Here is a 14,644-nt window from a genome sequence, read left to right as displayed (position 1 = left end):
TAAAACTAAATTTTTCCCTTTTTTTTTTTTTTTTCTTTTCTTTTTTTTTAATATTACTTTTCTTTAGTTGGGAATTATAAGGTTATAATGTGACTATATGCTGGAAGATAATTGAAAATATAGAAGCTGGCATGACAAAACAAAGATAATGATATTGATGCTAAATCTTAGTACATAGTTTATCAACTCATTCTAACTCAGGTTTCCAAAAATAAAGCCAACCTGATTGACAAGTTGAGGGCTCAAGTGAATAAAAATCAGCATTGATAATCTCTTTAAATTATCAGTACATTCATGAACTGTGCCCACTGTAGTCGACAGTTTCAGTAACCATTTCTTGTGCTGCTCATCTGTATTCTTGAATTGGTTGTAGGCTCCTCGTGCCAAAATGAACCAGCAGCGCTCGAGACGATTCCGGGCATCTAAAGAAGGAGCGGAGCTTACAGAGGAGAAAAGCAAAATGAGAGAAGAAGTTATTCAGAGAGGTGAGAGACGCTGCACCACTTTTAACCAATACAGCATCCACTAAAGTTTAAGTTGCATATAAACATTAAATGAGCACTAAAATTTGATTTAGTCTTTATGACACATGTTCTAGTTTCACGACTCAATTGATGTTTCTCTTATTAGGTGGTTACCTGCCACCTGAGGAAATAAAAGAACGTTTTGACAGTAACTGTATCACCCCTGTAAGTGTTCAAAAGTTTTGGATGGTTTGATGAAGTTATGTGTCCTCTGATTATGTTCAGGTCAAACGTCATCTACATGTTCTCCACTCTGTTTATAATTTATGGATTGCAGGAAATCTCGGTCTGTGTTTTTGTTAGATGTAATGAGTAGCTTTCCTGTTTTGTGTGTAGGGGACCGAGTTCATGGATAATTTGGCCAAATGTTTGCGATATTACATCGCAGACAGACTGACCAATGACCCTGGATGGCACAATATCACAGTAGGTCATACGACTCCTCAAACTGACTGTAGCATTTGGAGTTTTTATTCTGCTGTGGGACATAATCAATAAATAACTACTTTGTCCTGCAGGTTTTCTTGTCAGATGCCAGTGTTCCCGGAGAAGGAGAGCATAAAATTATGGATTTCATCAGGAGACAGAGAGGTAGAGCTGAGAACTTTTTGAAATATTGCTTTGATTTGTTGTGATTTATTAATTGAAGCCTTTTCCTTTTGTGTTTGGTTTTAAATGAACAATGTAACATTTTCTTGTGACAGATAGGATAAGCCTAATAATGTCTAATAAATGTGACTAGCAAAGAACTTCGCTGGTCTAATGTATAATTTTGGGTCGTTTTCTTTTCCAGCTCAGCCAAATCATGACCCAAACACACATCACTGTCTTTGTGGAGCTGATGGTAAAGTGTTTTTTTTTTTTTTTTTTTCAAATTTTTATAATGTTGAATTTGGCCACCTAGTTTAGACTTCTGAAAGTGAATCCTTAAGTGCTTATTTCCATGTTTCATTGTTTTAATATCAACAATAAATCAAAATTAACTTCTTAAAGGATGTTACTGTTCTTATAAATGCCCCTTTCCATTTTTTTTCTTCTTGCTCAATAGCCGTTTCACTTTTCTCAGTGCAATAGTAAATTTGGCACAACTTAAGTTTCATGTCGACTTTAAGCCACACAGCATAATGAATGTTGTGGACTGGTTTTGAGAGGGAATTATTAAATCTGTCTGGTTTTGTTAGTATGTATAAGGGGATCTGATGCACAGCATTATGTCTGTAGTATTAGTCCACTTAGTGGTTGAATGAGGAAATGTATGTTGCATTTGATTAGGCTGGAGAGTAGATACTTCAAAATATGAATCTGGCTGAAAGCTTCCATTATTTACATTTACATTTATGAGGAACATCGACTGCAGGTTTATGTAATATCAGCGTTTTATCTTTGTACTTTCTGGAGTCACCATTCTCTAAAACTTTTCTGGCTGAAAAGTATGATGAACTGGCCATTTTAAAACAAGAATTCAGTTCACTTAACTTTATAATTACAGGTTTAATTCTATATTTTTTTCCCCCCCCAGCTGATTTGATCATGTTGGGTTTGGCAACACATGAAGCCAACTTTACCATTATAAGAGAAGAGTTCAAACCCAACAAACCCAGACCCTGCGCCCTGTGTGGTCAGATGGGCCACGAGATCAAAGACTGTCAGGGACTGGCCCGAGAAAAACAGGGCGAGGTAACAGATTCATCCTTTCCATTCATCAGCCCAGAGCTTCACCTCAACTTTGTGTGAACTTGTTTTGTGTGTTCTCTCTCAGCATGATGAATTTGCAGACACAGTTCCAGTATCAGAACAGGAGTTCATATTCATCCGACTGGCTGTGTTACGAGAGGTTTGTTCAACTTTAAAGAAATGGTTCACTCAGAAATGAAAACTTGCTAAAAATATACTCTGGTTTAGGCCAACCAAGATGTAGATGAGTTTGTTTTTTATCCGAACAGATTTGGAGAAATTTAGCATACAAAACATCACAATAATCCACATGTACCCAGTCCATCAATTAACATCTTGTGATGCAAAAGGCTGCGTGATTGTAATAAATCGATCAGTACGATGTTTTTAACTTTAAACCGTCGCTTTGGACTAAATACCAGTCCATAATCCATGATGGGATGAGGGCGATCTATATTTTGCGATCTATATTGAAGTCCACATGAAATCGATTATATTCAATGGCATGACTTGATTTTATCCATTTGTAATTGATTGAAGGGAGAAATTTATAAATAAATTGAGCAAACTTTCATTTTTGGGTGAATTATTTTTAAAAGTGTTTTATGTTTTTAACATTAAATTTGTCAGATTATTATTAGTTTAAACTAGATTTTCAAATTTTTAAGGAAAATGTGATGTGTTTACATGTGCAAAATTTGTCGCCATAAATCTTCAGTATTGTGAATAGTTGCTCAGATGTTTGGAAAACAGAATATGTACATTTATCTGAAAATGTTTGTCTGTGTATGATATTTTTATTTCTCTGCAGTATCTAGAGAAGGAGTTAACAATGACCAGCCTGCCATTCCCATTTGACTTCGAGCGGAGTGTCGACGACTGGGTGTTCATGTGTTTCTTTGTGGGAAACGACTTCTTGCCACACTTACCGTCTCTTGAGATCAGGTACACTCACAGAAGCTGCATTATTTAGTCTGTCGTTTCAGTGTGCTCTACAGTGAGTTCTGACTCTAGTTTGTCTTCAAACAGAGAGGGCGCCATTGATCGTCTGGTTGGCATCTACAAAGATGTTGTGCATAAGACCGGGGTGAATATTTCCATGTCCATATATCCCATGCATGCTTGAAGTCAACATGAAATGGTTTTAATCTATTATATTCAATGGCGTGACTTGATTTTATCCATTTGTAATTGATTGAAGGAAGAAATGTATAAATAAGCTCTCTTTTTCTCTCTCTATAGGGCTACTTAACAGAAAACGGCTTTGTCAATCTCGAGCGAGTCGAGCTCATTATGCAAGCCGTAGGGGTGGCAGAGGACAACATCTTCAAAAAGCGCAAAGACGATGATGTGAGGCCACACAATAAATGTTGTTTGCTGTCAACTCGGCGCAGAGGAGGGCTTGTGACCTCTGACTCTTTACGCCGATGATTATGATACAGAAATGTGCGCTTCATTGGGCTCATCATGGCCTTTTATTTATTGCAGGAGAGTTTTAAATGGAGAATGAAGGAAAAGAAGAAACGGATGAAAGTGAGTTCTAAACAGTTTTGGAAGCAATTAAAATGTGGAGAGGTTTTACAATAATTCCTTTTGAAATGTTTAACACGCATACATCTTTTGAGAGTTTCTTTAAAACACAGTTTGTTTGAGAGACGGTGAGTTGAATTCATTCACAAGGTCATTTAATTTAGCTGACAGTGGCTGAATAGTTTGTATCTTGACCCTGCAAAATAATGCGTCCACTCAGAATGAATGTGCATTTTTATCATGCAAATAACACTGATTTTTATGGCGGTGATTAGTAGGACTTGTTGATATAGCTCAATAGCTTTTGTGCATGAAGATTTGTAAATCAAATTTTAATATACAGTGGAGATCCAAATTAGAGCACAACCTACATTTTCCTAAATTTCAAGGTCACTGCTTAGTCCTATTTGAAGTTAGCCTAACAGGAGTAGAAGGGCCGTTTTTTTTTTAAGCATATTTCAAAAATTAATTGTATTCTGAAGCTCAGAATAAAAAAAACTTTAAATTAGATATTTGAAAAACAACTCTGATCAAAATTAGAGAACACATACAGATACCTCCAAGTTATTGGTGTTAATCTGGCACCTGGTGCTAATTTCCTTAGATGACGAGCAGCATTCCTCCAATTTTCGCTGAGATTGTAAAATGGCAGGCTGCTTTAAGTTGACTGAAAGTCTGTGACAGGAGGCGGTCCAGATGAATGCCAAAGGGATGACCTTTCAGCCATTGCAAAAGAAGCTGGTCATTCCAAAACTGATTTCTAGAATATTGCAGCTCTACAATGACAATTCATTCAAGTCCCCCAAAAAGGCTGGTCGTCCACAAAAGACAAATGCACGAGAGGACAGGATAATGCGGAGGCTCTCAATAGGGAATCGGTTCAACACTGCAGCTGGAATTGCTCACCAGTTAAACGCTGAGAAGGGTAAGGATCTGTTTAAGTGAAGTCGGACTGAAAATGCACTCTGCAGTGACAAAGCCTTTTGATTCTTTCTGCTGATGAGAGGCTAAGCTCACCTTTGCTGAGGAGCATGTTGGAGAACTGGTCCAAAGTTCACTTTAGTGATGAGAGCAAGATTAATTTATGTCCGATGGGAAACATGTTCGTTGTCAAACTGGGGAAAGACTGAAGCCCGAGTGCGTAAAGAAGTTGGTGGAGGAGGAAGTGTCATGGTTTGGGGGATGTTTTCTACAGCAGGAGTTGGGCCTCTTATACAGATGCATGACAGTGAATGCAAATGTTTATCAGAACCTCCTTCAGCAACATGCGGTTCCTTCCCTGCTAGTATCTTCCAATCAGCCTGCAATTTTCATACAAGACCAAAACGGATAAAGCAGTTAATTGAAGCGAAGAACATCGAAATAATGAAATGGCCGGCCCAGTGTCCTCATCTAAACCCGATTAAAATCCCTAAAAAGTCCTTGGCGACAAAGTCATGGCTAAGAAATCCACTACAGATACCAAGCTATGGAAGAGAGTGGGAAGAATAGTTGACCAAGATCACACCAGCTCAGTGTGAGAAACTAGTGATATCCTTTGGCCCCAGATGTGCTGAAGTCATTCAAAGCAGTGGCCTCTACACTTCCTACTAATTTCTGACAGCTGTAACCTTGTTTTACACAAAATAAAGGTTTTTGTTGAAATGCCTTGGATATTTTGTCAAACATGTTGGTAGAGCAGTGGTAATTTAGCTGACAGTGGCTGAATAGTTTGTATCTTGGCCCTGCAAATTCATACATTACTCACAATGAATGTGCGTTTATATCATGCGAATAACACCGATTTTATGGTAGTGATTTGCAGGACTGGATGATAAAGCTGAATAGCTTTTTTTGGTGCACAAAGATTTTTGTAAATCAAATTTTAATTTATATGAACCATTACAAGAAATTTTTATAAAATTCAGCAATATATACTTGCATATTTTGCTAAGTTGCTTTAAAATCGTGAACTATTTATTAGTAATTAAGTGTCTTGAAATTGAATGTGGAACTTTCATTATGGTAAAACTAGACAGAAGTATCTAATGAATGTGTTGTGTGAATTGCTCTCTTCACAGGCGGAGCAGGGTCCATCGTTTGTCCCTGGTGGTCAGTTTGCCCCTCAGGCTCTGGGCGGCAGAGACCGACCCATGGCAGTGCAGAACGCCAGACAAACTGCATATGAAATGAGGATGAAGGGAAATCAGCGCAATCAGGTCTCCCTTCACTGTCTATGTGATTTGTTAATATGAAGCACAGTAAATCAACATGAGTGCAACAGTGATGGCCCACCTTTTCAGCAGTCTTAGTGCTGGAATTATTTTCCTCTTTCGTCTTCTCCTTAGACATGGAAAAGATTATGTACTTAATTTCCTTTCTAGCAATGAACTACAAAGCAATGTGAATAATTGCTCTGCATTTCATTGCCTTGTACCGTACATGTGCAATGACAATAAAGTTGAATCTAATCTAATGTAATTGGATCAAAAATTATGGAACAATATATTAATATTTTTACTTTATCAAATAAATGCATTCCTGATGAGCAGAAGACTACTTTCACAAACATTGAAAAGTTCTGCAATAAATTAATTGAACATAATTGCACCAACTTGTGGCTTCTTCAGCAGCATGTCATTGTTTGATCAACCTCTGACCTTTTTCAATGTGTTTATGTAGTGAAAGAATCATACGTTGTTAAAATCACATTCTTTATGGAGAACATGAATGGGATTTTTACTGGAAGAACTCTGCTGTACTGTATTGCTGCTTATTTTGTCACTTTGGTTGAACATTGGTCGAATCAGTTGTTTCTGTATTCTTCAGGAAGCAGCTCAGTCCTTGAGAGCCATGATGAGAAATGGAAAGGCATGTATCTTTTTCTCTTGCTCCTGCTCTTTTTAAAATGTTGTTGTTGTTGTTTTTTTAACGGCTTTAGCTTTGACACTCTCTGTGACCTCAGAATATGACTGTCATTGATTTAGTGTGTCCTTCCTCTCAGAGTCCTGCTGGAGGCAGTGACGACGTGGATAGTCGTGGTGTGAAACGTAAAGCAGAGGACAGTGACAGTGAACCGGAACCAGAAGATAACGTCAGGTAATAACACAACACTAGAGATTGGCCACAGTGCTAAGAGTAGTTGTCCAATAGTCAACTGGTCAAAATAATTTTTGGAAACCCTTTATAAATAAGGTCCCATTAATGAATGCATTAACTAAAAATGAGCAAAGCATTTATTACAGTATTTATTAATCTTTGTTAACCTTAATTAATAACAAATACTACTGTTCATTCATTGTTATTACATATGAACTCAGGTCCATTAAATATTGTTAAAAGATACTTCAAATTTTAGTAATGTATTGATAAATGTTGAAATTGACATTTAACGAAGATTAATAAATGCTGAAGGTAATGGTAATGAAGGTAATGTTAACAAATGGAACCTTATTGTAAAAATACATATAGATTTTTTGATATATACAGTGGGTACGGAAAGTATTCAGACCCCCTTAAATTTTTCACTCTTTGTTATATTGCAGCCATTTGCTAAAATAATTTAAGTTAAATTTTTTTCCTCATTAATGTACACACAGCACCCCATATTGACAGAAAAACACAGAATCGTTGACATTTTTGCAGATTTATTAAAAAAGAAAAACTGAAATATCACATGGTCCTAAGTATTCAGACCCTTTGCTCAGTATTTAGTAGAAGCACCCTTTTGATCTAATACAGCCATGAGTCTTTTTGGGAAAGATGCAACAAGTTTTTCACACCTGGATTTGGGGATCCTCTGCCATTCCTCCTTGCAGATCCTCTCCAGTTCTGTCAGGTTGGATGGTAAACGTTGGTGGACATCCATTTTTAGGTCTCTCCAGAGATGCTCAATTGGGTTTAAGTCAGGGCTCTGGCTGGGCCATTCAAGAACAGTCACAGGACGGCCAGCTCTAGGAAGGGTTCTGGTCTTCCCAAACGTCTTCCATTTAAGGATTATGGAGGCCACTGTGCTCTTAGGAACCTTAAGTGCAGCAGAAATTTTTTTGTAACCTTGGCCAGATCTGTGCCTTGCCACAATTCTGTCTCTGAGCTCTTCAGGCAGTTCCTTTGACCTCATGATTCTCATTTGCTCTGACATGCACTGTGAGCTGTAAGGTCTTATATAGACAGGTGTGTGGCTTTCCTAATCAAGTCCAATCAGTATATTCAAACACAGCTGGACTCAAATGAAGGTGTAGAACCATCTCAAGGATGATCAGAAGAAATGGACAGCACCTGAGTTAAATATATGAGTGTCACAGCAAAGGGTCTGAATACTTAGGACCATGTGATATTTCAGTTTTTCTTTTTTAATAAATCTGCAAAAATGTCAACAATTCTGTGTTTTTCTGTCAATATGGGGTGCTGTGTGTACATTGAGGAAAAAAAATTAACTTAAATGATTTTAGCAAATGGCTGCAATATAACAAAGAGTGAAAAATTTAAGGGGGTCTGAATATTTTCCGTACCCACTGTATATATATATGTATATACACATAATTTATTTTATTTTTTTTTGCTTTAGAGCATTGCATCAAATCAAATAGTCCAACTTGAGACTTTAGCATTGTTTAATAAATACTTTAGTTAAATTATATACAATATAATTTTTTTTATTGTTAATTCATGTCAACAAATGGAACCTTATTGTAAACTATTATTATTTAAATGTTTATTCATTTATTTTTTTTATTCTTTAGAGCAAAAATAGCATGCATCTCAAGACTTGCATTGTTACGTTGCTCTTGGTTTTTCTATTTTTCAAATTTAATAAATGCTCCCCCCCCATTTTGATTCTTTGGAGAATTACATAAACTTGGAAATAATCTAAGTCTAGCATGCATTTCAGGACTTTTGCATTCTGCTTCGTTTTTCTGTTTTTGAATATGAGTGTATCTTATGTAAATGCCCCTAAACCTTTCCAGTTCTGGTCTGGTGAGTCTGAAACTAGCATGATTATACCAGCCTTCCTTAAGGCTGCTAGTTGTTAAGGAAATTCTCTAACTAGTTGATTTTTAAAATGTTTTGCACATCCCTACACAAATATCTATGTGAATCCTGCAGGAGTCTCTCACTGATGCGTCTCTGTACCACCAGTGATTAATACGGCAAATGTTTCAGTGATTAGCTTTCCAACGCGGTCTAAATCGATTGAGTTCAATTGGTATTCATGGAGGTTTTCCGTGTCCCATGTGGGACGCTGTAGAGGTTACACTAGACAGATGCAGCTCATCCTTGATTATGTGAGCTGCATTTCCAGAGCATGTTAAAACATCCTGACCAGTGCTAAGGATGAAAACAAGTTTCCCCGTCACCTCTTAATGGAGCCCGTCAAAGTGGGAAATTCTCATAGGCGTGCATATGCATATAAGTGAACCCGCTTGGGTTTGGCACCGGAGAGCTTGGTCTCGTTTTAATGAATTCAGGCCTATCTTTGGAGAAAACGACAAACTAAGAGGTGTATGTATCTGTGACTGTGTTGTAAATGTGTTTCACAGGTTATGGGAGGACGGCTGGAAACAGCGTTACTACAAAACCAAATTTGATGTGGACGCGACGGACGATGAGTTTCGTAAGAAAGTGGTGCAGTCGTACGTGGAGGGCCTGTGCTGGGTGCTCAGGTACTACTATCAGGTAAGTCACTGGTACACACACCTGAACTAAGGTTTACAGTCTTTCAATTAGTGGTTGATCAATTATTTTTCATAATGTCTTCCATTAATTGGATATTTCGCACAGTGTTACTTTTGTATCATTGAGATACTATTGTAGTTTTTAATGATATTTTATTTATAGTTGGATTTTTGTCGGCATCGTTATTTATTTATATATTTATTTTTATGTCTATATAATTACTTGGAGTATGTATTTTTTCAGGGTTATTTTAGTACATCAACCTAAACTTTTTTTTTATTTTTTTTTACGTGTGTTTGTGTGATAACTAAATTTAGTTGATTAAAATGATTGTGCTCTAATTCCATGCTAAATCACTTGCTTGTGGTTTTGCAAAATTGAAATGCTCACTTTATAAGAATATAATGTAAAAGTGTACTGACTAGTTGATAATGAAATTCATTGCTGTGTTTCTATTGATTTTAGAATTTATCAACTAGTTGATGTAGACTTAATTATTAGTTTTGCTACAGCTAGATATGACTGTCTAAAAGTTTTGTAATTTTAAGACCATACATGCAACATACAATGCTGTGCAGTCATTGTTTTTCATTTTTTTATGTTTATGAAAGGTCTGTTATATTCAGAAAGGCTGCATTAATTTGATAAAAATAGAGTAAAACACGAATGTTGTGTAATATTATTGCAATTTAACAAATATTAATTTCTTTGCAAAAAGTTTAATTGATTCAAGTGTTGACAGCTTATTTTTATCAGCCATTACTTCCAATCAGTATGTTTCTTAATATTTTTGTGGAAACAATGGTATTTTTTTTTAATAGAACGTTTGAAAGAACAGCATTTATTTGAAATAGAAATGTTTGTAACATTATAAATGTTTTTACTGTCACTTTTAATCAGTTTAATGCATCCTCGCTGAATAAAAGTGTTCATTTCTTTAAAAAAAAAAAAAAAATCCATCTTTGGTTTTATTGCACTTTTGCTGAAGTCTCGGGCCTTAACCTGGTTGATTCACAGTTAGTTAGTGTCAGGAGATGACGTGCATTTCCTACCTTATGTTTTAACTCCCTTGAATTATGAATCAGAAATGAACCGTTTCCGCATCCAGCGGATCCAGGAAATGTTGATTGATATCCTCCGCTTTGTTTGTTCACCAGCTCTAGGATCAAACAGCTTTGCGCTGTGTTTGCGCTGCTCTTTGAGCTGGTTCGTGTTATCTAGTTGAGTTTTAATGCAGGGTCTTGATCTTTAGCTTGAAATTCAGTCATTAGAGCTCCGTTCTCTCCAGCAGATCTCCAGTTGATTAGAGTTCTGTGTGCAGGGATTTGTCCGAAGTAATTGGAGCTCTATATATATGCACGGCCTGCGCTCGCTCCATGTGCTCGGCGGATGAGAGCCGTCCCACGGGAACCACTGAACAGATTCATTATGGAGTCTCACTGCTGCATGAGATGTGTTTGCTCCCTTCTGCCACATATTCGCTTATTTGCGCGCACACACAGACCGACACCCAGACAGACACTGCCAAATGTTAGATGAGAGGAAGCATTACTGCAGAGTGTGTTCAAGGGGCAGATCTCTACATGCCTTTTATTTACCCACATTAGAGTGTCTATTTTTTCATTTGAGGGGTCACGGGTATAATTTCTATTGCATGGGTTTCTTGCAGCTTTTTGCCACTTGACTGAATGTTAATTTAAATACGGGAAATTAATAGATTGGTTGACTCTATAAAGAAAGCTGTCACTGCCGCTCCAAAGAGATGCGTTCTCACTCATTTGGAAATTTGAGCCTATTAATCTTAAATTGATTTAAAACACACACACACACATACATACATACGTGTGTATATATATATATATACACACACACACACACACACACACACAAAAAATGCATATGTCAAATTATAATTTTCTCTGAAATTAAAAGGGATTTTTCCTCCAGAGGGCTCATCATAGATTCAGTAAATTCATAAATATTATATATATATTATCGCCCAGCCATAATATTTAAAGTTGAATATATAATACATCCAACTTTAGCTGCATACAATGCTTACGTTAAGTGTTATGTAATATATAGAAAATCTCAAGTGCTTAATTTGTTTATATCGATGCAAAAAAATAAATAAATATATATGTAATTATATTATCCCCCAGCTCAGCTACATGTGACTAAGACATAAAGATATTAATATTATAAACGTTAACATCATGATTTTCTGTCCAGCTGCTTTGAAAACGTGCATTGTGAAAGGCGCTATACAAATAAAATGTACTCATATAAATATTTATATAAATAAATATTTATATTTATTAATAAACAATATTTACCTACATATATTGTTTACAGAAAATGTAAAATGCCACACTGGGACTTTTGTAAGAACTGATTTTCAGGTATAATTTAATTCAACCTTCGTAAAACCAACGAGCCCAAAAGAGCCCATGTTACACCTCTCTTTATCTCCTTGCACTGGCTACCGGTCGCGGCTCGAATCAAGTTCAAGACATTGATGCTTGCATATAGAACAGCCACAGGCTCAGCACCCGCCTACTTCCACTCACTACTACGAATCTACATCCCCTCCAGAAGTCTGAGATCCGCTAGTGAGCGACGCCTCGTGGTACCATCACAGAGAGGCTCAAAATCACTCTCCAGAACATTCTCGTTCACCATTCCTGGCTGGTGGAACGATCTTCCCACCCCTATCCGGAATGCTGAATCCCTGACAATTTTCAAGCGACAGCTGAAAACTCATCTCTTTCGAAGCTACCTGACTTCATCATCATCATTATAAAAAAAATAAATAAAATTCTCTCTCTTTATTTATTCCTTCTCTTTCTAGCTTGTACTTATTTGAACAATGTCTAGAAACTTGGTATTACAAGCACTTCCTGTATCTGTTTGCCTCTTTAAGAAGAATTGCTTTATGTATCCCCAAATTGTAAGTCGCTTTGGATAAAAGCGTCTGCAAAATGACTAAATGTAAATGTAAAACCAGGAATGCAGATAAAGGCAGATATTAACAAATTTGTCCTTTATTTTTTTTTTCTTGGTGCATTTTTTTTCCTGCTTGTGTTTGGATCTGTTTTATGGGCTTGTTACATGCATATCTACTTAAAATTCTTGTAAATGTTGATGACCTTAAATGTAGACATGGACTAAATCCACAAATTGTGATCTTTTCATAGTGTGTGTGTGTGTGTGTGTGTGTGTGTGTGTGTGTGTGTCTGTTTGTTGTTGAAGCTCTCTTGGTTCTCTCTTCAACTGTCTGGTCTAAATGCCATCTGGAGTGTAAATTGAGCTGTAAGTTTGACGGTGTATCAAGGTCTCCCATTGAAAGTTTAAGTGTGACGGGCTAATGGAAGAGGTCTTAAAAATGACTTGGATTTGAAGGTCTTTCCAAAATCGTGCATTTCTGATTGAAGTAACTGAAGATGTATTTAACTTGTCTTTATGTGGTATGACGGACGTCTCTAAGTGTGTTTTTATGTCATAGGGCTGTGCGTCCTGGAAGTGGTACTTTCCCTTTCATTATGCTCCGTTTGCCTCCGACTTCAAAGACATCAAGGGCATGTTCAGCGATTTCGAGAAAGGGACCAAACCGGTAATTTGAAACTCATTGCAACACTGAGCCAAAACAAATAGTGCATTGGAGTTTGTCAGTGCATTGTTATTGTATTGCTGATGTGTTAACTATTGATTTAACACAATTTTATCATATTTCTTCATTTGTAGTTCAAACCTCTGGAGCAGCTCATGGGTGTATTTCCTGCTGCCAGTGGAAACTTTCTGCCACAAATATGGAGAGCCCTGATGACAGACCCAGTGAGTGACAGATTTACTGTACCTCAGACAACTGCTTCATGAGTTTGTATTATTCATTTATTGAACTTCTGTAATGCATTTTAAGTGATACAGAATGTAGAGTTGTATTTGATTTTGTAATTTTGGGAATATAATTAAATCATGAAAAAATTGCTTGTCTTTAACAGGAATCCTCAATCATTGATTTCTACCCTGATGACTTTGCCATTGATTTGAATGGGAAGAAGTACGCCTGGCAGGGTCAGCACATAACTTTGAGCTTCACAGTCTGAACAGAAACGGCGAGTACTGTATTTTTTTTTTCAATCATTGTGATTTGCTCTTCTCCTCTTGACAGGTGTTGCTTTGTTGCCGTTTGTCGACGAGCGGAGGTTACGAGCAGCATTAGCAGACGTCTACCCTGATTTGTCCCCAGAGGAGGGTGAGGCATATTTGTCTTATTTATGAATGCCTGAATGAGGTCAAGCAGAAATACTGGCCAATCATATTGCATTATGTATTCCCTTTAAAAAAAAAATTGTTTGAGTAAGTGGTTTTGTTTAGTTTTTTTTTTTTAACTGACTGTACCATCTGATGGTTGTTTTCAGTAAGAAGGAACAGTCTCGGAAGTGATGTCATATTTGTGGGGAAGTCCCACCCCCTTTGTGATTTCATCCGGGAGCTCTACCGTGCAGAATCTCATGAGGTACTGATCTTCCTCTATGGTTTTCTTTTGTTCTCGCTCATGTGAACCTAAACTAAATCAAATTAGAGCGAAATGATTAATACATTAATCATGATTTTGGCTTCCAATGATTCTAAAACAACATTTAGATCAAAAGAAAAATTCTGTTTCTGCATTGTCATTTATCCAGTAAACAAATTTTATTCTCTCTTTCTGAACCTTGGTGTGCTTTCAACCCTCCCTAAAAGCACAAACAAATCAATAAATGTGTTATATTATTTTAAAAAAAATCTGTGTCTGAATATTTGGCACATTAGGGATGTTTTAGTATTTTCGATTATCAAACTTTTCCAACCCAGGAGTTAGTGTTATTTTTAGAGCCCGACCGATATATCGTTTAGCCGATATTATCGGCCGATATGAGCCTGTCGCCACTATATCGGTATCGGCGAATATGCCGCCGATATTACATTTTTTTTTTACAGAACATATAACGCAGATAAAATGCTTGAAATGGTGTAATTACTTAGAATGGGAAAGTGTCCAAACTTTTGACTGGTACTGTACTATAATATACACAAAGAATATTGGCTGATATATTGATACCGGATTTTTTTTTACCCCCTGGTATCGGTATCGGCCGCCAAAAAAACCCATATCGGTCGGGCTCTAGTTATTTTAGTATTATTTCTATAGTAATTTTGTGCTTTTGTCGTTCTTATCAGTTTAAAAAATTAAATGTTCTGAAAAAAATTTCAGTTTG

At 36.6% G+C, this 14,644-nt stretch overlaps 1 protein-coding gene across 1 annotated transcript in view; it reads left to right on the top strand.

The window, feature by feature from the left end:
* The window catches only part of LOC107669450 (5'-3' exoribonuclease 2-like), a 31,274-nt gene that overhangs the window by 3,043 nt on the left and 13,587 nt on the right, over window positions 1-14,644 (top strand). The window contains exons 4-23 of the mRNA XM_016461674.1: window positions 374-485; window positions 631-689; window positions 861-950; window positions 1,043-1,115; window positions 1,318-1,368; window positions 2,044-2,201; window positions 2,284-2,358; window positions 3,010-3,143; window positions 3,228-3,285; window positions 3,441-3,548; window positions 3,687-3,731; window positions 5,789-5,926; window positions 6,537-6,578; window positions 6,712-6,806; window positions 9,248-9,383; window positions 12,889-12,996; window positions 13,128-13,217; window positions 13,385-13,457; window positions 13,555-13,638; window positions 13,805-13,902. Of these exons, the coding sequence (XP_016317160.1) occupies window positions 374-485; window positions 631-689; window positions 861-950; window positions 1,043-1,115; window positions 1,318-1,368; window positions 2,044-2,201; window positions 2,284-2,358; window positions 3,010-3,143; window positions 3,228-3,285; window positions 3,441-3,548; window positions 3,687-3,731; window positions 5,789-5,926; window positions 6,537-6,578; window positions 6,712-6,806; window positions 9,248-9,383; window positions 12,889-12,996; window positions 13,128-13,217; window positions 13,385-13,457; window positions 13,555-13,638; window positions 13,805-13,902 (1,827 nt within the window). The remainder of the gene's footprint in view (window positions 1-373; window positions 486-630; window positions 690-860; window positions 951-1,042; window positions 1,116-1,317; window positions 1,369-2,043; window positions 2,202-2,283; window positions 2,359-3,009; window positions 3,144-3,227; window positions 3,286-3,440; window positions 3,549-3,686; window positions 3,732-5,788; window positions 5,927-6,536; window positions 6,579-6,711; window positions 6,807-9,247; window positions 9,384-12,888; window positions 12,997-13,127; window positions 13,218-13,384; window positions 13,458-13,554; window positions 13,639-13,804; window positions 13,903-14,644) is intronic.

This window comes from Sinocyclocheilus anshuiensis, unplaced genomic scaffold (assembly GCF_001515605.1).
Source record: "Sinocyclocheilus anshuiensis isolate Anshui unplaced genomic scaffold, SAMN03320099.WGS_v1.1 scaffold96, whole genome shotgun sequence".
NCBI classification, from domain to species: domain Eukaryota; kingdom Metazoa; phylum Chordata; class Actinopteri; order Cypriniformes; family Cyprinidae; genus Sinocyclocheilus; species Sinocyclocheilus anshuiensis.
The sequence above is the reverse complement of the archived record's forward strand: the minus strand, read 5'-3'. Positions and strand labels throughout refer to the sequence as shown.